We start from the raw sequence: 22725 nt of genomic DNA, 5'->3' as shown, positions 1-22725 counted from the left end.
CACACACCCCTGCCGCAAACCTACATTCACTGAGAACCAATCACTTTCCTCTCTTCCTACACGTACACATGCCTTACATCCTCGATAAAAACTTTTCACTGCTTCTAACAACTTGCCTCCCACACCATATATTCTTAATACCTTAATACCTTAATACCTTCCACGTGTATCAACATATATATATATATATATATATATATATATATATATATATATATATATATATATATATATATATATATATATATATCATCCTAACAAACATATACACAACGTAACCTTACCTCCCTCAGTAGGTAAGTATACAAACATTTTTTTTTCATGACTTACAACAGTGTTTTACACGGTGATAAATGGTCGGCTCTCATGTAAAGACTGAGGTAGGGGGGCGCCATGTATTTTACTGGCTCTCGGGAACCCCACTAATTTTACGGTTCAGTTAACTGTGGTAAGTTATGTGTGTCATGTAAATAGGTCAACCCCTTGCGTCGAGTGTTTGATCAAGACAAGCTGGTAATTGCTACGTGGAAGTGCGATTGATGGCACCAAGTCAGTATAAGTGTGATAGAGTGCAGAAAGCATAAGTGAGTGACAGTCGAAACGTTTTAAGTGCGAAGGACAATACAGAGTTATTGTTAGTGTGCTTGACAGCTTACACAGTGTGTGATGGACAGTCAAAAATGTTTGAAGTGTGATTGTTAGTGTAACGTAACTGTGAGATTAAAAACCTAAGTGTGAAGAAGTGTATAGTTACTTTACGTGCGATTGATGATACAAAGTCAGTGTTAATGTGAGAGTAAAGACATTATATGTGTGACTAACGGTTTGCCGTTAGCGTTCCTGACCGTGACGCATTCACGGGCCGCCCAAGGTCGAGCGCATAGGTTCGAGTCCTGCTTGCGGCAGGCTGTCCACAGTCAACTCAGCTGTTCATCCACCCATAGGGATAGGTCGATAAAATGGGTACCTGGCTCAGGTTTATATATATATATATATATATATATATATATATATATATATATATATATATATATATATATATATATATATATATATATAAACATGCAGGAGGGTGAAAGGAGGGCAAGGAATAGAGTGAATTGGATCGATGTGGTATACCGGGGTTGACGTGCTGTCAGTGGATTGAATCAGGGCATGTGAAGCTCTGGGGTAAACCATGGAAAGCTGTGTAGGTATGTATATTTGCGTGTGTGGACGTGTATGTATATCCATGTGTATGGGGGTGGGTTGGGCCATTTCTTTCGTCTGTTTCTTTGCGCTACCTCGCAAACGCGGGAGACAGCGACAAAAAAAATATATATATATATATAGAGAGAGAGAGAGAGAGAGAGAGAGCGTTGATGGGATGGCCTTGGTTGGGGCCTCAGCTGCCCCGTGCTGTCTCAGCTACACAGAAATTTAAAAAGTAAAACTAACAGTAATGGCACTGTGATTGCCGTATAAAGTCAGTGAAAGTATGTTAGACACTAAAAATAGTATGACTGGCAGCAAATTCGTTGGAAATGTGATGGTTAATATACAGTGTAAATGAGGTGGTTGAAACAGACATCGTCTGTGGGACTCGGAGGAGAAAATAAGTGTAAGTGTGACCGACAGTAAAAACATTGTCTGTATAACTGACAGTAGAAAGTCAGTGCAAGTGCAACTGACAGCAGATACAGTGTAAGAGTGACTGAACAGAATCTGTAAGTGTGACTGCAAGCGTAAACACTGTAAGTGTGACTTGGCAGTAGAAGCAGCCAGTGTAAGTGTGAGCGACAGTAGAAGCAGTCAGCGTAAATGTAGCTTGACAGTAGAAACAGCCAGTGTAAGTGTGAGCGACAGTAGAAGGAGTCAGCGTAAATGTGACTTGACAGTAGAAACAGTCACAGTAAGTGCGGTTCATAGCAGGAACAGTTTAAGTGTGAGTGACAGAAGGAAATCAGTGTGAGCGAGCTAGCCCTGAGCTCACAGCTTCACCAGTATTGATCACATTAACATGCAGAACCAAGGGAAGTATTTTTAATTGATATGCTAATTTACATGTATGCATATGCCTAGCTATGTGAAGAATAATACATACGTAGATGGCGATTATATATATATTTTTCATTCTTGTATGTTTATCATACTTTGTCGCTGTCTCCCGCGTTAGCGAGGTAGCGCAAGGAAACAGACGAAAGAATGGCCCTACCCAACCAAATACACATGTATATACATACACGCCCACACACGCTCATATACATACCTACACATTTCAACGTATACAATATATATATATATATATATATATATATATATATATATATATATATATATATATATATATATATATATATATACATGTACAAAATTCATACTTGCTGCTTTTATTCATTCCCGTCGCCACCCCTCCTCACATGAAATGACACCCCCCTCCCCCGCACGCGCGCGAGGTAGCGCTAGGAAAAGACAACAAAGGCCACATTCGTTCACACTCAGTCTCTAGCTGTCATGTATAATGTGTGTGTGTGTGTGTGTGTGTGGAACAAAACATTCTTCAACGTTAAACTCCATGAGTTTCTCCAGAAAGAATAACTTTAAGAATATCAAAAACAACCCCTACATATACACCAAAGGTCACACGGATGCTCGCCGAGTACAGCCGTCCTGTGATTGGCTGTCCGAACCATCCCCCTCTCCCTAATTGGTTGTTAGTCGTATGTCCCGCCCCTTTTGGCCGTCTGTCGTTATCCTTGTCCCTGCTGCCCTGGCAAACCCGAAGAATCCTTCCTGGTGATTTGTAGATATGAGAGAAATCATATACGCTGCTTCACTTAATTTTCTTTCCCTCTTCCCCAGACGCATTTTATGCAATCTTTGCATTTTGCCATACCTGGAGACGCTCATATTTCGCGAGTGTGTGTGTGTGTGTGTGTGTGTTTTACCGGTTACACTGGGATTTAAAGTCGCCTTTGAAAGCAAGCATGTATCATCATCTGTTGACGAAACAGTGCAGTCTTGTCAAAAACTCGCTTTAGAGGTTTCCTTCCTGTCACCTGCTAGTGAGTGTAGCACAGCTTTGGGTAGCAGGAGACCCTGGAAAACGGGACCCGGGTAACAGCAGGACCTCTTCGGAAAGGGTATTGGGGTAATCATAATTATATAATTATATGATTATATTTTTTTTGATTAGATAGAAGGCGAGAATGAGTGAGTAGAGGTTGACAAAGAGTGGACAAGGAGAAGGGGAGGACCCAGTTGGAGTTGGGAGGATGAAGTGAATACGATTTTGAGTGTTTAGGACGGAGGGTGAAAACTGGATCGATGTGGTAGACAGGGGGCGACGCTCTGTCAATAAACTAAACCTAGGCACAGGAATCAGGTAAGGGAAAACCAATGATGGGTATTTGAGGCCAAGTTGTGGATAGGGGGCAATGTTTGAATAAAATGAACATATCAATAACCCTTTAACGGACTATTGCCTGCCATTCGTTATTCCATAATTGAGAGCTGGTGATAATCAAGAATTAAGTAATCATAAAAGAGCTTCAGATAAAGGTAGGCTTGATATTTCCACACTTTGGATATAAAGGGATGTCTACACTGTGAATATTATGGTTTGTATATTATACAGTTGTTTGAACACTATGTGATGAATAACTACAGTAATACAGTAGTTAACATACCATATAGCTTGAATAACAGAAGTTTATCTGTACTCTTGCATAGCTATGCACTTATTCATGGATTGTTTCTGACGTTCACAACAGAAGGTAATGGACTGATCTTACATCTGTCCGTAGGAGCTCTGACTGGACCAAGTCGATTGTGATGGCGAGTGACGGTCCGTACTGGAGGGGCGTCGAGGATGAGGAGGTATGTGACAGGGGGTATCAGGAGCTTATTGCCAAACTGCTGTGTGAACTGCCGGTGTTGTCAGAGAGGTTGGACAGGTTCAGCAAGATGAGGGGCCTCTTGGTAAGGTGTGTGTAAAAAGGGGCTCAAGGATGATTCTGCGTGCCCATATTTTGTACACCTTCTAGTTGGTCCTTCTATGTGGCTGTGGGTAAGGAGGACCAAGCTGGGGAGGCGTAGGTGAACATTAAGTAGAATGAAGATATTTCTGAACCCATTTGGCGATGCGCCTAGTAGATTTCAATCGACGGAGGAGATACAGTAGACGGCATGAGGAAGATTTGATGATAGTGCGAACCTGACTCTCCCCGTCTCCAGTGTCTGTAGTGACGACACCAAGAAGGTTGAAGTCTTTAACTACCTTGAGGATGTCAGGACCTAATGTAATGTCAGGAGGCAGGATGTTGTCTGCCCCCAGGTTGACGTGCATCATTCCAGTCTTGGTGTGGTTGATGACGTCGTTGGCCGTAGCCCACTCCTGTAGGTTGCTGGTGATGTGCTGAAGGGCACTGAAGGCAGGATAGGTGTTGTTGTTGATGGTGATGCCAAACGTGGAGTTGTTTACGTACATCCAGCGGTGGTTTGTGTCATTATACTTGACAGCTAGAAAATGGATGTGGGGATATGAGGCCTTTTCTTCGTCTGTTCCTGGCGCTTCTTTGCTGACACGGGAAACGACGAACAAGTACGAGAGCGAGAGAGAGAGAGAGAGAGAGAGAGAGAGAGAGACGGCGATCAAGTATTATGTATATATATATATATATATATATATATATATATATATATATATATATATATATATATATATATATCATTCATTTATTCATTTCCCTCCGCCTTTCTCCCAAGCAAAATTACACGAGTCTTGCAAAGGTAGCCACATGGCGGTGAGTCTGTACGATTCCCGCAGCCTGTAAACATAGAGTCCCAGGTGTCGCGCCCAGACGTACGATAATTAAGGAGCTCAACGTTCGGCCGGTCATGGTTATATTTCAGCAAAATTTTTTAATTTAACTTGAGCAATCTTCCTCCATGATATTTTTCGTTTTAATTCTCCTTGGCACATAATGTGTGTTTTGTCCTCTTATACGTCTTGCCCGTTGTTTTCAATTTTCTCTCGTTGTAAAGCTGTACGCCAGGGAGAGTCGATATCTCACCGTGACAACAAAGGGAGAAGATGAAGTGGCACTGTGTCCAACCAACTTGCACTCCAGTTAGTAGACTGTGGTGTGTGTGCGTGTCGTAAGTACATTGCCATCATAGGACGGTATAAACGGTTTATGCAGTTGTTGCCAGTAAAGTGCACATAACTGTACATTAGCCTTTTTTTAAGCGAGAGAGCGTGATCGTGGATCACCACGGCGGGACGATCCAAGCTTAGGTTAAACCTAGGCTATCGTACCTTAGGATCGCAACATTGTATTCAAGAGCCTTGTGGTTGCTGTAGGAGTTTACAAAAATTGCCTGCAACAGGCGTCTTAGCTTCATTGCTGCCTGGGTAGACTTGCGTAGATGGTATGAGAAACAAGTTACGTACGTAGAATTAAGTAATATGAAGACAGTGTTGTGAAAGGATTATAGGTCACCGTGGACGTGGGTGGGGTAAGTCAGGTCAGCAGAAGCCGGGGGTACACCTTAGGTCACCGCAGCACAGATGACTTCACAGCTTACGTAACTAAAGATACATGTACTGCTGAAAGCGACTCATGAACGTGCGATCTGGGTGGGAGGATAGGCGCTATATAGTGTGCACTGCATAGAACTTTCCCCAAAGCACAGGTATAGGAGAGCACGAACCAGTACGTAAAGCATAACCAAAATACGAATATTCGTAATGCTACGAAGATCTGGTTCTGATACTGTCTGTTCTACATCCTGTACAACTGACTGATAGGTTCTCCATATCATTTATTTTTCAATTCTTACGGTTCCTTCCATAAATAGCACATGTAGGGTTTTAAAAGGCGTTAGCAATTGCTGATATACATACACTCACACACCCCAACTTAAGCTAGGTACTCATTTGTCGACCAGCACCTGATGGGGTGGAGGGATGAACACCTGGGTTGGGTGTAGGCCGATGGGACGTCCATGATTCGAACCCATGCGGCCCACCCTAGGCGAGCCCGTGCGTAACTCTGGTCAGTAACGCTAACTGCTAAACTCACGGCAGGGTAGCAAAAGTAGCTGGCCGTTACACTTATTACGGAAGCTAAATCCGCTCGACCCTAATATCTAATCTTACAAAACTTGAATCGCCATTAAGCTTGATCTCCGTCAATGTATGGCATGAATTCTTTTTATGCATCGCCGTAGCTTCGCCGTTACCTCACATCAGCTGTCTGCCAGGAAGCGTCAGTAGGGTACGGCCAGAGGACGTGTCAACATACCGTAACGAGGCCACGTCCCTCATGTGTATAGGCCAAATGTACTGTAGTCTTACGTTTATTTTTAACACCTGGAGAAGGTAAAGATTATTGGGATGATAGGTCTATCTCGGCGCGGGCGGCCTTAATGACCCTGGCAGATGATAAGCCTAAGTCCAAACAACCAACCAACGCCAGGGCTGTGTTCACGCTAATGGTGCCCCTATGGTTTGCTGTGGTTGTGTTCTACCTTCCCAAAACGAGCTTCCTAAAACTTGGCCTATAGCAACCAAACCAGCTACCAGGTCCTTCGTTGGTGCTCATTCTCCTCACACTGTCGTAAAACAGGCCTCTGCGGTGTAGTGGTTAGCGTTACGGACCATAAGTCGGCAGGGGACCGCAAGAGTTCGAATCCTAGACGCGTCAGTCGTCTCATTAAGTCAGGTGTTCAGCCTCCCCCACACGACCGGTCTACAAATGAGTACTAGGCTAATTATGTATATATACATAACTAGGAGTAAAGATATGGTACATAAATACATTGTTAAGAGACGGGAGGAACAAGGGTGTACTATACAAATCTCTACCCAGAACACACAAAAAGTAATCACGAGCAAGGTTGGCTTACTTCTTATGCTCAAGACTAGGCTAGGCTACCTCTACGCCGCTATCAACGCTCGCTGCGAGAGATTTTTTTATTCGTTTCTTTTTATCTCCATATTTGTTTTTCTTCCTCCTCCACACCAGGGTGTTATTGGTATGGGTTTTACAAAGGAAATTACATATATTAACAACAGGTCCGAGTCTTGACTCCCGCCTCCGACACACACACACACACAAAGTCGTGCAGCGATACAGCCTCCGTGCTCCTCACCCACATCGTCCCATCCACGAACATGATGACGGTGTGTATCGCTACGTGCGTGCGCACGCCGCGCCCGACCTTTATCTATTATTCAGCTGGGTGTACTGTGCTGCGGTGCGGCCATCACATATTCAGAGTATGGAGCGGCCGGCGCGGCCAGCCGGCTTGACTCCTCATACAACCAGCGGGCTCCTCAGTCCCCCCACACCTCACGCTGCCACACTCCTCACACTGCCGGAGGACTCTTCTCCGCCGCCTACTTCACACTCCCGCTGGGTTCCTCTCTACCCCCCCCTCACAACACACTGCCGTTGGGCTCTTCACTCCCCTCAACACCGGCGATTTCCTCGCTGCTCCGCATGACACCAAACTCAGCAAAAAAAAAAAAGAGAAGAAAGCCAAGACCGATATATTTGCACCCACCGAAAAATCGTACCGTGAGAACTTTAAACACTGGAACGTCGCTTCTCTAAAACATTTCTCTCTCTCTCTCTCTCTCTCTCTCTCTCTCTCTCTCTCTCTCTCTCTCTCTCTCTCTCTCTCTGTCTCTCTCTCTCTCTCTCTCTCAGGGACAGTCGCCGTGAAGACTCTGGGGTTATGACACAGTAGGTCAGGTGACCTCGGAGCTGTGCGCTCGTGACAAATACCAGGTCACAACATATCACCACACGGGTCATCACTGACTCCTAGTATTTCCCCTTAAAGTCAAGTTGGCGCACTTAACAAGCATTTACATATGAATGCATCATAATATATCCCAATTCTAACATTGAAGACAAACCCCCTCAACTTTCAAGTCTTCCAAATTATGTTACACTAATGTCATCACGGAGCGCGGTGATCATATCACATAATGGTAAAACTGCGGTCATGAACTTCAAAATAAATCCACGAAAATATAACATGCATGAATGAAGTTCTCAGGCACACCTGTTGGATGGATTTTTATCGGCCGTAAACTTTCGCTGGGGTTAAGGTCCATCTGCCTGCCAGGCTGTCTGTCTGTCTGTCTGTCTGTCAGTAATCATCAAAGCCAGACTGTCGTCAGGTGGTAGTTAAAGACTCGATGAAGTCGTTATTGTTGTTACTGTAAGGGTTGATGGTTGGGGACGATCAGAGGCTATGAGTGGTGTGTGTGTGTGTGTGTGTAGGGGAAAGAGAGGGAAGGGGAATGTCAGCAAAAAAGGAATGTTTCTTCAAAAGTTTGATTATGCTGACGCTTTATCAGGTTTTGTGTGGTGGGGTTTTACCTTTATGTAGTTAATGGGGTTTTGTGAGGTGGGGTTTTTATCTTTGTGTAGTTAATGGGGTTTTGTGAGTTGGGGTTTTTATCTTTGTGTAGTTAATGGGGTTTGTGAGGTGGGTTTTTTATCTTTATGTAGTTCATGGGGTTTTGTGAGGTGGGGGTTTTACCTTTATGTAGTTAATGAGGTTTTGTGAGGTGGGTTTTTTATCTTTATGTAGTTAATGGGGTTTTATGAGGTGGGGTTTTACATTTATGTAGTTAATGGGGTTTTGTGAGGTAGGGTTATACCTTTATGTAATTCAGAGGGTTTGTGAGGTGGGGTTTTACCTTTAGTGTCTTTCTTGGTGTGGGGTTTTACCTCGATGTCGCTCGTAGGGTTTTGTGTGACGGGGTTTACTTCACTGTAGCTGGTCAGGTGAAGGTTTAGCTCATCATGTCGTCAATACAGCACGCTGGCTGACGCCACCACATCCAGAGGTGGCCTCAGCCTCTCTATTCTGTATGTCATTATTGATTAGGAAGATGTTGAGGTGGTGTAGGACGGTCTGTGTACAGTTTAGTGGGATTCCCTTGTCGCGGGTATGGGTTCTCAGTTGTTTGCGTGAGGGCATCGTAAAGTATATTCAGGTAGAGTCCACGTCCGGTGCTATTGGTAAGGAATTCTCACCCTTAGATACCGGTACGGTAAAATCTCCCATTATGACGGAATTTTTTCATTACAAATTTCGGCGAATTGATCGTCTCGATTCTCGTCTACCTCTGGTGTCTTTGAAAATCTTCGTAAGAAAATTATAGCAGGATTGGCAATGATTTCTACAAAAAAAAAAAGATGGAGCCCATTTTATCAACAGCTAATACATATCAGTACCAGATTAAGATGAGCTTTAACGAAGAGCAAGACACCATCTCCTTACTTTGTTTCCCCCATCACTGTTAAACAGAGCGTACCCAGAAATTGCATATTTAGCGAGGACATCCCCCTTTTTTTCATATTTATAACCAAAATTCAAAAATATCAATCATATCATAACATTCTTCTAAAGCAGTTGTCTCCAATTCTGGAAAATTGTGACACAAACTCCGTGCATTATGACGTATGTATGTGATAATGGACGTGTGCGTGTAGACGTAGCCAAAGTGGACCTGTGTTCCTGAATTTCCATTTGACCTGTCCTGCCCTGTTCTCTACCTATCTTGTTCCCTACATCTCCCTGCGAAATGACCTCCAGCTTCCATATCCTGCCGCTTCCATCCTGGCTCATTTCTAACTTACACACTGTCAAATTTCAGAATAAGAATATTCAGTTTACGAAAATGCTGTACAACTGAACCTTCCTGTTTGTTTCAGCAAACTTGTGAGTCTCCCTATGTGGTGTGGTGTACCCATGTGTGAGTCTCCCTGTGTGGTGTGGTATACCCATGTGTGAGTCTTCCTATGTGGTGTGGTATACCCATGTGTGAGCCTCCCTGTGTAGTGCGGTATACCCATGTGTGAGCCTCCCTATGTGGTGTGGTATACCCATGTGTGAGTCTCCCTGTGTAGTGCGGTATACCCCTTGCCAGAGCGCACAGGAGGCCCCTGAGAGTGGGAGGCTTAGTGTCTTGACTTACAAGTTACATAATGAGAGAAATGTTTACACACGAATTAGGCAACATGGAATGAATTATTGAACATGTGACACTGTGAGTGAACCACTTACAAAGGGCTGGACACTGACTGTGGCCCTGGCCTAGGGTGAAGGTAATCGAACGAGGTGGGGGGTAAGTAGGCAGATGGCGACACCGTAGTAGAACGGGTCGTGTGGTGTAACCACACATTGATTTTATCAGACGGTGACATCTACGGGTGAGTGGGTCCGTCAGAACCTCACTGTGACCTGATCTGGTGACTGGTTCACCCCGATGAGTCACCAGTGACTCTCCCAGTTACTCACCATCAGTATAGTCGACCTCTTGCTTGACGCCTCTTCCTCACCGATCGAACCCCAGTTACCCTATGACCCTACATGACTTATATTTCTATTCCAGTGGCCCCCTTGCGCATCTCATATATTTACCTTTGACCCCCACGTTCATGAGTACAGTGACCTTTTACACTTGACACGGGGTGACCTCACGCTTACAATACCAGTGACCTCTCCCTTGCGCCCTCCCAGGGTCTGCTGGCTCCTCACCAACCTGACCTTTCACCCTACACCACATGGGTGCCTGATCCTCCACACATGGACCCTAGTCCATGTGGCAGACCACGTAGTTGTGGAGGCAGATCACATGGTGTTCGATGTAGATCACGCGGTTGTAGCGTTAGATCACGTGGTAATATAGGTGGATCACGTGGTAATATAGGTGGAGGTAGATCACGCGATGGTGTAGGTAGGTCACGCGGTGGTGGAGGTAGATCACGCGGTGGTATTTGGCCAGAGCGGGTGTGTGTGTGTGTGTGTGTGTGTGTGTGTGTAGAGCCTGCTGGAGCGAGGCGGCCTGCGGTGTGGCAGCAGCAGTTAGTACACACTACAACCGAGGCAACCCGTGCCACACAACACCAATCCCTGCCACACAACAACCTCCTCTGGAAGGATAAGTCACAGACCCGGGGAGCTGCTGGAGTTCGTCCAGGCCGCTCCCTTTTATGCAAGACACATATTTCTATTTTTTCCCCCCTCCATGAGGTGGGAGGTGCCTGTTACACTGAAGGGGGCTTTCACCTGACCCCTGAGGAATGTCCTGTACCCAGGAGTTTCTAACGCACCCTGGGAGGTTCTGTCTTACTTGGTGGTGGAGTCTTCTTTCTCCCCGGGGGGGATGACGTCCTCGCCCACCTGTGATCTCCCGTCTCACCTGCCAGGTCGCACATCTCACCTGGGAGGTCTCCACTGGTACTGAGAGGTTTCTAGCTCGTCCTGGAGGCCATCGTTACACCTGAAAAGCTTTCATTTGACCATGAAGGTTTCCAGATGGCCTAAGAGGCTTCTATTTGAATATAGAGGTTCCCAGATGGCCTGAGAGGCTTCCGTTTGAATATAGAGATTTCCAGATGGCCTAAGAGGCCTCCATTTGAATATAGGTTTCCAGGTGACATAAGAGGCTTCCATTTGAATATAGAGGTTTCCAGGTGACATAAGAAGCTTCCATTTGAATATAGAGGTTTCCAGATTACCTAAGAAGCTTCCATTTGAATATAGAGGTTTCTAGATGGCCTAAGAGGCTCCCATTTGAAAATAGAGGTTACCAGATGACGTGGGAGGTTTCCATCTCATCTGGGAAGTATCCGCTTCACCCTCGAGGATTCTTTCTTATTGAAAGGCTTCCATTTTGTCTCGGTGGGTCGTCGTGTTATGAAGGGCGTGACAATAAAGGTCCCTCAAGTGATCGTTCCCTCTCCTTCCTGGAATTAGTCTCATCTAGACCGTCTGTCTGCAAGATCTGCGAACTCATTCCTTGTTGTCATAGGTTTTGTGGTGGGTTCGGGGGTGTGGTAAAAGCCTCTCTCTCTCTCTCTCTCTCTCTCTCTCTCTCTCTCTCTCTCTCTCTCTCTCTCTCTCTCTCTCTCTCTTCATTTTTGCGCGCGCGCGCGTGTGTTTGTGTGTAATTACCTATTAGCAGAATGGGGGGAGAGTTTTCTACACTCGTGGGTCCACATTTCTTGAACTTTCCCTCCCATGTAGTACCCTGTGTGTACTTGTGTGTGGTTATCGGTTTGGCTGTATAGAGAGGGAGTTTTTCATTTCGTTTACAGGAATCATTTGGTGTTCGCTTACCTTCTTCCAGTCATCCACTGTTTTGTTACTGTAATTGTATGTCCTTACGTCTCTTTGTGACTCTTCTCTAGCTCAACTCCCGGTCATGTCCCTCTCCCATAGCACAGAACTGTTCCATGACGCCATCATCAAAGCCCCTGTGTGTGTGTGTGTGTGTGTGTGTGTGTGTGTGTGTGTGTGTGTGTGTGTGTTACGGGGAGAGAATTCCACGCTCATGTTGCCCCGTCTCTTAATTTTGTATAAATGTACCGTATCTTTACTCCTATATGTGTTTATATATGTATATTTATACACTCGCACCCCGTGCATAAGTCAGATGTGTGTGTGTGTGTGTGTGTGTGTGTGTGTGTGTGTGTGTGTAGGTTTATGTGCATGGGTCTTCCTTTTGTGTGAACTTTTGTGTGTGTGTGTGTGTGTGTGTGTGTGTGTGTGTGTATTTACAGGCAAGTATGATCCATAAACATAATTCGAAATTCATAATGGATCACATATCTTCTTCGCCTTGCAATATTCCCTTCAACCTCTATCTTAACTCCCATCTTATTTCGTCCGTTCTTCGTAACGTACAGCATCTCTCGCTCCGCTTCATCGTCCATCTTTCTCGTCCTCCTCATGAGTTCAGCAGCATCTCTCCTATCTGTCTTGCTGTCTCTCTAATCCATCTCACCGATGCAGCATCTGTCTACCCCTTTCACGACTCTCCCGTTCATTTCAAGAAGCAAGTTTCACCCTTCCGTCTCATCCATGTAACAATGGTCTCTCTTCTTTAGCTCAAGTCAGTCTTGTCTCTCTCCTGCCTTCACTTCAAGCTCTATACACTCTCTAAATCTAGAACGAACATGAAGGTACTAAAAAAGTAAAAAAGACGAAAAGTGAAGACATGTTTCCAGAAGGGAATGAGATTAGGAAATGACGGAGAGGACTTGCTGAGGATTCGTGGGAGGGAGGCAAGAAACAGACTGAGATGTCCTTTCGGGAATCCAAGGGAGGGAGAATGAAGGGTGGAAGGAGAACAGGGCAAGGAGGATAGTTATGTCCCCATAGAGATTGGTGGATCCCCTGACGAGAGAGGGATAGTGAGGTCCCCTTAGTAATCTCCTGGATGAGGAAGGGATGGTGACGTCCGCTTGAGGATCCACTGGATAGGGGCGAGGATGAGACGGTGGCATCTCCTTGGAGATCGACTTGAAGGGGAGGAGGAAGATGACACCATCCCGTTGGCGATCTTTCTGGTTGGGTGAGGAAGAGGCGAGTGACGCCCTCGTGATGACGCAGTGGGAAAGACAGCGTTGTCCCCTTCAGGATCTGCCGGTGAAAGTAAGAGCGAGGAGCTGGCGGGGAAGTTTTTCCTGGGGCGCGTCGAGGGAGCGAGAGGTCGGACGGGAGGAGTAAGGAGGCCGGGGACAAGTGGCAGGGAGCGCAGCAGCACCCACACTCCTCGACTCAAGCAAGACATGGCGTGTTGCCAGTGGTAGATGGGGGCGACAGGAGGAGCAATGCTTTACACGATAGATAAACAAGTCATGAAGCGTTTTAAGCATGTGTGAAAGTGTTTGTGTATTTGGAGACGCACCGCGAGACTCGGCAGGGGCGGTGATCCTCCTGGGGTACAAAGGGCCTGGTATCACACCTGACGACGAGATTTATAGAGGAGTTAGTGTGATGGATATGGCGTTGCTGGTGTCTGGTGGGACGGTGATAAACACTCCTGGGGAAATTATAAGGAGATATATGAAGGGCGAAAAAGAGTGAAAGGAGTAAGATTTGTGAGTATTCCGGTTTTTTTTTTTTTTCTTCATTCACCCCGACGAGTCGTTGAAAAAGGCAGCCACATTTGTAGTGAGCGAAGGTGTGACAGCTCGGGGAGATCATTTATACTCGTGGCTCTACAAAGTACTCATCATAGACGAATCTAAACCTCGGATTATGGCAACAGTGAACGTTTTTACATATATACGGATCCCGTATTTTGCACCAGTACTGGTAGATGTGGTGAGCACTTCGTCAGTATGTTGGGGACGATATGAAAGTGTGTCCGAGAGATGTATGCGTCCTCCATCCCCCAACCCCTTCTCCCCCCTCACCCGTCCCCACTTCGAGTGCGGGATGTCAGATATGTGCAAAAATTACGAGTGGAGTGCGTGGAGAAGACTGGGAGTGATGGATGTTACTGTATGCAGGTGATGCTCGGGGTCTTGCAGACGGGGTCTGAGGCAGGAGGAACTTGAGGGTAAAGACGCGTAAGTCAAGAAAGATGGGTCTGCTTTTAAGACGGTGATGCCAGAACGTAAAAGCACCTGAGAGTGTTGAATATCGAAGTTATGTGTTCGACAAGAATGAAAGAGTGATGGCAGCGTCGTCTTAAAGAGGATTATAAAGAGAAAACGACTGTGAAAGCTTTTATAAATGCACAGCAAAATGGGTCAACACATGTGAAAGGTGGCGTGAGGTGTCTTTGGCCCTAAATATAAAAGTAAGATATGTATGCAAGACGATATTATAAATAGTGAAGATGAATCAGAGCTCTGGAGTGTGGGTTGCTTTTGAGAAAGGAGAACAGTATACCGAGAGGAGAGAATGGGAAGGTTCTTCATGCTTGGCCTAACCATATGCCGCTGCAGGATTGCTCGTACCAGCTGCTACGGACGACCAACACCAATTCCTCCCACATTGTCTCGTTGATAACTGTTGGTGTACACTAATATACTTCTCTCTCTCCAATGCTCAGGAGTGGATGTTATTGTGAAATTACCATTATTATTTCATTATTATTATCATCATTATCATCATCATCATCATTATCATCATCATCATCAATTATGGGTATGCTGTGGGCGGGAAAGACTGGGAGGCGAATCACTTGTTTGCCTATGACACGGCTCTCTGTTTTGGCAGAGTCGAGTGGAAATTTGCTGAAAATGATGACCTAGGTTGGAGGAATGTGTGAAAGGAGAAAGTGGAGAGTAAATGTGGACAAAAGTAAGGTAATGAGGTGCAGCAGTGGGAATGAGAGAGCCTGGTTTGAGCATGAAGCGGAGGAACTGAGGGAATAAGAGTGCTTTAGTTATCTGGGGGAGGACGTGACAACGTGTGGCACCACAGGTGCTGAAATGATGAGGTACAGGGTAGAAGAAGGGACTGAGGTCCTGGCTGTATTGGGGAATGCGTGGGAGGAACAGGTAACAGGAGACGTGATGGTCCATAGCGATGTTACCTGTAGAAATATAGCAAATATAGAGTTAGAATCAGGATTGTACATCTGCAGACACCTCCCCACCTTAGCTCTCCCTCTGGCCTCCCGGCCGGCAGGAAAAAAAAAAGGTGAGAGAGAAATGTCATGTGGTGTAAAGGTAAGATATTGCTATGGAAATCTTACAGGACTGGAAAAAGTTCAGTATCTATTGGACGACATCTGCTCTGTGGCTGAATTCTAGAAAATAGAAAGACATCATTTGTGGGGAAATGGATTCTCTACTCAGAACAGATTTCCGTGAAGTATTTGTCTAGGCTCGATCTGAAGGTGTTTACAGTAATTGCAGTTACCACTTCGAGAAGTACCTTATTCCAGCGCTCCCTCAGTCTATATGTGGGGGGAAAAAAAAAAACTTTTCCTCACATTGCTATTACATCTTCCTCTTATCTTCATTCCATTATTCCTGGTAATTGAATTTTTGTCAAAAATAAAGCAGTTATTGTGTAGCGTGTAGAAGGAGAGGTCAGAGTTTGAATGTGTAGTCGTCCCAAGTGTTGTATGGATGTGAGTCTTGGGCAATGGACACAAAGGAAAGGAGGCGGAAGGACGTTATGGAAATAGAATGTCTGATGATTATTATGTGGTTTGAGACGAGCGGAATTGATCGTATAGACAGAACGACAATGGAAAGGAACACGTGTGGTTGTTAGCGCACTGTGATTCAGAGGTGACCAAAGTGTACTGGAAAATTTCAGACGTATACAGAGGTTGAGGGAAGAAAGACTTATGTAAAGGATCCACATGTGAAAGGTGGAGGGAGGAGGGAGAGTCTGAGAAGGAGATAGATGGATTGAAGTGAATAAGGCTTTGAGGTATCGGGGCCTGAAAATTCAAAGGGAATCAGAGGCGTGCATGGAACAAACTGAATCGGATAGATTTGGTATACAGGGGGCGACGTGGGCTGATCCAGGGCACATGAAGAGGTGAAGGTAAACCAACGGAGGATTCTGTAGGGCTTGACTGTGGACGGTAGGCTTTGGTTTCGGCACATTACACATGACAGCTGGAAAGCGGATACGTGCAAATAAGGCCGTCGCTTAATTGCTCCTGACGCTATACCACGCTAAGACGGGAGGAGCAGTTATAAAAAAAAAAAAGATAATAATTGTGGTCTCATACAAGAGAGGAGATGAACTAGGAAGCGGGTGAAGTTGCCAAAAGACAGACAAGACGCAAATGTCTTGACCAAAAGATGAAGGGGAAGTGGGCTAATTGGCAGGTAGAAGTGGGTTAACTGGCACGAAGAGAGGGGTGAGTGGGAACGGGTCTAAAGGAGAGGATGACAGAAATAATTCAGTGTGGGTTGAGAGTAGTGTGTTATGGCAACGTGTGATCAATACAACCCTTCGAGAGTTGGGGATGTATGTGGGCGCATGGCAACGCTGGGTGAGGTGAAAGGAAACACTGTCGAATGAGGAATAAGATCTGTAGAGATTTCTTTTTTCTCCTCCCACTTCGAACCTGCTTGTGCTGCAGCGTAGAGCAGCTTATCTGTTCTGATGGTGTATAACGGTCAGCTCTCTCCTCCCACGGTCGTCCGGCTTCCCCCAGACTCTCCTCCCACAGTCTGTAAGTCACCCACAGTCGGTCGGTCTCCTGCAGACTCTCCTCCCACAGTCGGTCGGTCTCCTACAGACTCTCCACCCACAGTCAGTCGATCTCACAGTCTCGCCTCTCACGGTGGGTTGGCTTCCCCCAGACTCACCTCCCACGGTCGGTCGGTTTACACCAGTCTTCTCCCATGGTCTGTCCGCCTCCCCAAACTCTTTTCGTTTCCGCCTCCCCCAGGTGTCTACTCCCACGGTCGGTCGGTCGGTCTCCCCCATACTCTCCTCCCACATCGGTCGGTTTCCCCCAGACTTTCCTCCCATGATCGTTCCACCTCCCCCAGGCTCCCACGGCCGGCCTCCCACTTACCAGGCTCAGGTCCAACGGACATTCCGTCGCTGTGGGCCACGAGCGTGTGGTAATTGTACCCCCCCAGCGGAAACAGAAATTATACATTTTCCGTAAAAAAAAAAAAAAAAAAAAAAAAAAAAAAAACTAGTCAGACTGGCAGACAATATGGGAATTTCCTAGGTTTTACCACACTCTGTTTCACTTTCACACGAATCACAAACTGATATGTCAACATGGATGAGTATGAAGAAACGAAGATGAATGAACAAAATGTTCTACGTAATGTTAACACGGCCGTGAAAAAGTCGACACTCATAATCAAAATAACTTTTCAATTGGTGAAGGAGCTGGAGGATTTCATTTTCATTTCTTTCGGACCTTTACATGGGTTCCAGAACGATATATGATAAAGATAGGTGTTTTCCAATCATGTTCAACATGTAATTTTCATCAATCATGATGTTGAATTATCTCAAGACAGTCCACTCAATGCAAGTCTCATTCCACAAGATGTATGATGTGTAACATGATTACATCATCAGCAATTACGCAAATAATTCTGAAAATATAACGACATGCGAATAGGGGTCTTGGAGGCTAGGCTAGAGAGCATCGAGCGAGCTAGGCTTAAGATTATAACACGTAGGGCAAAGAATATCTCAGCGAGCTAAGCTTCAAATAATGATAGAGAGTACAGAGTATTCTGGCAAGCTAAGCTTAAGATATAATGGAGTATTGAAAGAGTATCTCAATGAGCTAGGCAGAACTCAGAGTATAATAGAAAGGTACGATACAGATTATTATACCAGTGCTTGTCGTAATTTTAAAGTGTAACTGACTAGGCTTTGTAGTGTAACAATGAGTCAAACCTGAAAAAATAACAGATAGCTAAGCTAAAGAGTATTACATAGGAGTTAAAGTTGACAGTGTAATAAAGAACTAAGCGGGTAACAACGAGTATGAAAGAGCTTTGGCTAAAGCTAGTGTATAAAGTCGTTAAACTAACCTGAACGTGAGAGTTAAACAGGAGAATATAACAGTGAGTTTGGGAAGACTTTAAGTGTTACGAAAAGCTAGGCTAGAAAATGACACTGAGCTAGCCAGGCTATACTGTGCACATACCTTCTTGCCGTTTAGGAATCACATTTCACCATCCTAGACCTTGTGGTCTTTGGGTTTTTGTCGAGTAACGAACGTGAGGCAATCACACTTACGAACTCATGCAGTGAGGAACTACTTCTTGCAATGGAGATCAAGGCAACCTGCTCTCGGAGCCGGCCCGCCGAGCTGACCACGGGATTTGATTTTCTCTTTTCAAAATGAATTTTTGATGGTGTGACCTACCTATGACCTAGCTCCTGCCATCTGGGCCAAAGCCGAAACAGAAATAGGTCAAAGCGACGGTATTTTCCGTCGACGAAAGCGACACCGTACATATATACAAACACACATGTGATTACTATTTTTGTATGTTACATGTTTAACTCTCGTGTTCCCTCGTCTCTTAACCTTGTATATATGTACCATGTCTTTACTCCTATGTATTTATACACAAACATCCCACCTTAGCGAGTTACCCATTTATCAACTAACTCTGAGGGGAGGATGAGTACCTGAGTTGTGTGTTGGCCGACTGCTAAGCCCAGGATTCGAACCCATGTCCGACCTTTGTCTGGCCCGTGGTGTCTAATGGTCAGTTACACTAACCAGTTCTCCACGGAAGCCTGTGGTATAGAGAGTATAACATGTACGTAAGTACTAAAAGGGGTGGTAAATTTCCTTCACGCAAACTTAAAAGATCATAAAAGAGAGGAAAGAATATATCAATACACCATAACGAAATAAATGGTCAGACTTCGTGCTCGCGTTCAGGTGAAGAAATTTTGGTCTAAAATGTCTCCCAGACTCCTGCCGACGTGAGAGGAATTTTACGACATATTTTACGGCGTCTGTAACGAGACAAACCGATATTGAACGGCTTGTCAACAGGAATAATTCCCCGGGGCTTGTGCGTGCCTCATGTTATATGATACCTGGGTGATGACTGGTGAGGTGTAGCCCTTTGATTGATTGGGATTCATCCAATCGGCGATGTTATTGCTCATTGAGAAGTGATTCACGATGATTTATCGTGCACGTATGTCTTGTGAGTCCCAGGAGGGATGTTCCTAAACACATAACTCTCTTCTCTCTCTCTCTCTCTCTCTCTCTCTCTCTCTCTCTCTCTCTCTCTCTCTCTCTCTCTCTCTCTCTCTCTCTCTCTCTCTCTCTATTCGTGAATAGCAGGAAGAACAGTGACCACAGCAGTTGTACTAACACCAACAGTGCCATATCACCATCAACATGCAGCAGAGACGAAACCTGTTACGGCATCAGGATCAAAAGCATCACCACCTTCACTATCATCACTACCATCAACATCAATTGGAACAACAAGAAAACGGAACACCAACACCAGCGCATTCACTTTGCCACCAGTACCTCCCAATCCCCACCGTCATCATACAATATCATCACCACCAACAAAAACAACAGTAATACGTTTGTTACCACAAACAACAACAACAACAACAACAACAACAACAGCAGCAGCCCCGCCAACAACGAGGCTGACAACCGTAACAGACCACCAACAAAGACAACATCAGCAACGGTATACAGCGTCACCATCACCTCCGCCACCGCCAACATCATCGTCAGTAACATCATTACCAACACCAGCAACACCAGCACCACATCCCAGCAACAGAACACAACGTCATCCGCATATACAGTGTTGCGGAAACACGACTTACAGCCTCAACAGCAATACCATCATCACCAACAGCAATAACATCATCACCAACAGCAATAACATCATCACCAACAGCAATAACATCATCACCAACAGCAACACCATCATCACCAACAGCAATAACATCATCACCAACAGCAACACCATCATCACCAACAGCAACACCATCATCACCAGCAGCAACACTATCATCACCAACAGCAACACCATCATCACCAACAGCAACACCATCATCACCAACAGCAATACTATCATCACCAACAGCAACACCATCATCACCAACAGCAATACTATCATCACCAACAGCAACACCATCATCACCAACAGCAATACTATCATCACCAACAGCAACACCATCATCACCAACAGCAACACCATCATCACCAACAGCAATACTATCATCACCAACAGCAACATCATCACCAACAGCAATACTATCATCACCAACAGCAACACCATCATCACCAACAGCAATACTATCATCACCAACAGCAACACCATCATCACCAACAGCAATACTATCATCACCAACAGCAACACCATCATCACCAACAGCAATACTATCATCACCAACAGCAACACCATCATCACCAACAGCAACACCATCATCACCAACAGCAACACCATCATCACCAACAGCAATACTATCATCACCAACAGCAACACCATCATCACCAACAGCAATAACATCATCACCAACAGCAACACCATCATCACCAACAGCAATACCATCATCACCAACAGCAACACCATCATCACCAACAGCAACACCATCATCACCAACAGCAACACCATCATCACCAACAGCAACACCATCATCACCAACAGCAACACCATCATCACCAACAGCAACACCATCATCACCAACAGCAACACCATCATCACCAACAGCAACACCATCATCACCAACAGCAACACCATCATCACCAACAGCAATACCATCATCACCAACAGCAATACCACATCACCAACAGCAATACCATCATCACCAACAGCAATACCATCATCACCAACAGCAACACCATCATCACCAACAGCAACACCATCATCACCAACAGCAACACCATCATCACCAACAGCAATACCACATCACCACCAGCAATCTTATCAGTACTCCCACAATCCTTATCACCACCACCGCCGCTGAGCGAGATGAATCCCCCAGTGGTGGATGAGGGCGGGTGTCATCACCTGGCGGGAGGGAGAGAGAGAGGGCTCGGGTTCGCGTCTCCCTGCCAGCCGAAGGCGAGGGTTGGGGGCCGTGGTGGAGGCAGGAACACCAGCAGAAGCTGCCACAGCAGGTTAGGCCGGCCCGGCCATCACCAGGGGACTGACTGACGCCTACATCAGAACGACTCCTCCCCCACACACACCACCCCCACTCCCACACCCCCACACACCTCCCACACACACCCCCACACACCTCCCACACACCTGCCACACCCCCACACACCTCCCACACACCTCCCACACCTCCCACACCCCCACACACCTCCCACACCCCCACACACCTCCCACACACACACCCACACACCTCCCACACCCCCACACACCTCCCACACACCTCCCACACCCCCACACACCTCCCACACCTCCCACACCCCCACACACCTCCCACACACCTCCCACACCCCCACACACCTCCCACACCCCCACACACCTCCCCCACACACCCCCACACACCTCCCACACACACACCCACACCCCATTCGGACCACTAGACAACATCCTTCGTCCATACATTTCGTCGCTCACTATCATCTTCACTGTTATGGTCAACACTACCACACCATTCATCACTATCAGTCATCACTACCACCAGCAGTGTTACCACGACCACTACTATCACCACCCATACCAGTAACTGCACTACCACCATCTGTTGACACTACCACCATCCAGCTGTATCACCACCATCCACCTGCACTGCCATTACCACCACCGTCCACCCGCGCAACCACCACGACAACGACCCACCTCCGCAGACATCATCCACTTTCATTATCACCACCACCATCACCCACCTGCACTATCCCCACTACCACCATCCACCTGCACTGCCCTACCACCACCATCCACCTGCACCACCACCACCACCACCACCATCCCCTGGCTGTAGGCAGGTTGGATCAATAACACAGTTGCCGCGTCCCGCCACCCATTGTGCCCCGCTCACCGTGTACAGTATACTGACCTGTATACCACCAGTGCTTCTCCTGTATACCACCAATGCTTCTCCTGTATACTGACCTGTATACCACCAGTGCTTCCCCTGTATACTGACCTGTATACCACCAGTGCTTCTCCTGTATACCACCAGTGCTTCTCCTGTATACTGACCTGTATACCACCAGTGCTTCCCCTGTAAACTGACCTGTATACCACCAGTACCTCTCCTGTATACCACCAGTGCTTCTCCTGTATACTGACCTGTATACCACCAGTACCTCTCCTGTATACCACCAGTGCTTCTCCTGTATACTGGACTGTATACCACCAAGTACCTCTCCTGTATACTGACCTGTATACCACCAGTGCTTCTCCTGTATACTGGCCTGTATACCACCAGTACCTCTCCTATATACTGGCCTGTATACCATCAGTACCTCTTCTGTATACTGACCTGTATACCACCAGTACCTCTCCT

The 22725-nt window shown here is 46.0% G+C and overlaps 1 protein-coding gene across 3 annotated transcripts in view; it reads left to right on the top strand.

Annotated features, from left to right (window-relative positions):
* The first annotated feature begins 3798 nt into the window (after positions 1–3798).
* The window catches only part of sm (heterogeneous nuclear ribonucleoprotein L), a 443801-nt gene continuing 424874 nt past the window's right edge, over positions 3799–22725 (top strand). For all 3 annotated transcript variants that reach the window (XM_071664637.1, XM_071664635.1, XM_071664627.1), the window contains exon 1: positions 3799–3858. In XM_071664637.1, the coding sequence (XP_071520738.1) occupies positions 3814–3858 (45 nt within the window). In that variant the 5' untranslated portion in view covers positions 3799–3813. The remainder of the gene's footprint in view (positions 3859–22725) is intronic.

The sequence above is a fragment of the Panulirus ornatus genome, chromosome 9, assembly GCF_036320965.1.
Source record: "Panulirus ornatus isolate Po-2019 chromosome 9, ASM3632096v1, whole genome shotgun sequence".
Classification (NCBI taxonomy): domain Eukaryota; kingdom Metazoa; phylum Arthropoda; class Malacostraca; order Decapoda; family Palinuridae; genus Panulirus; species Panulirus ornatus.
This window is presented reverse-complemented; position numbering and strand designations above follow the sequence as displayed.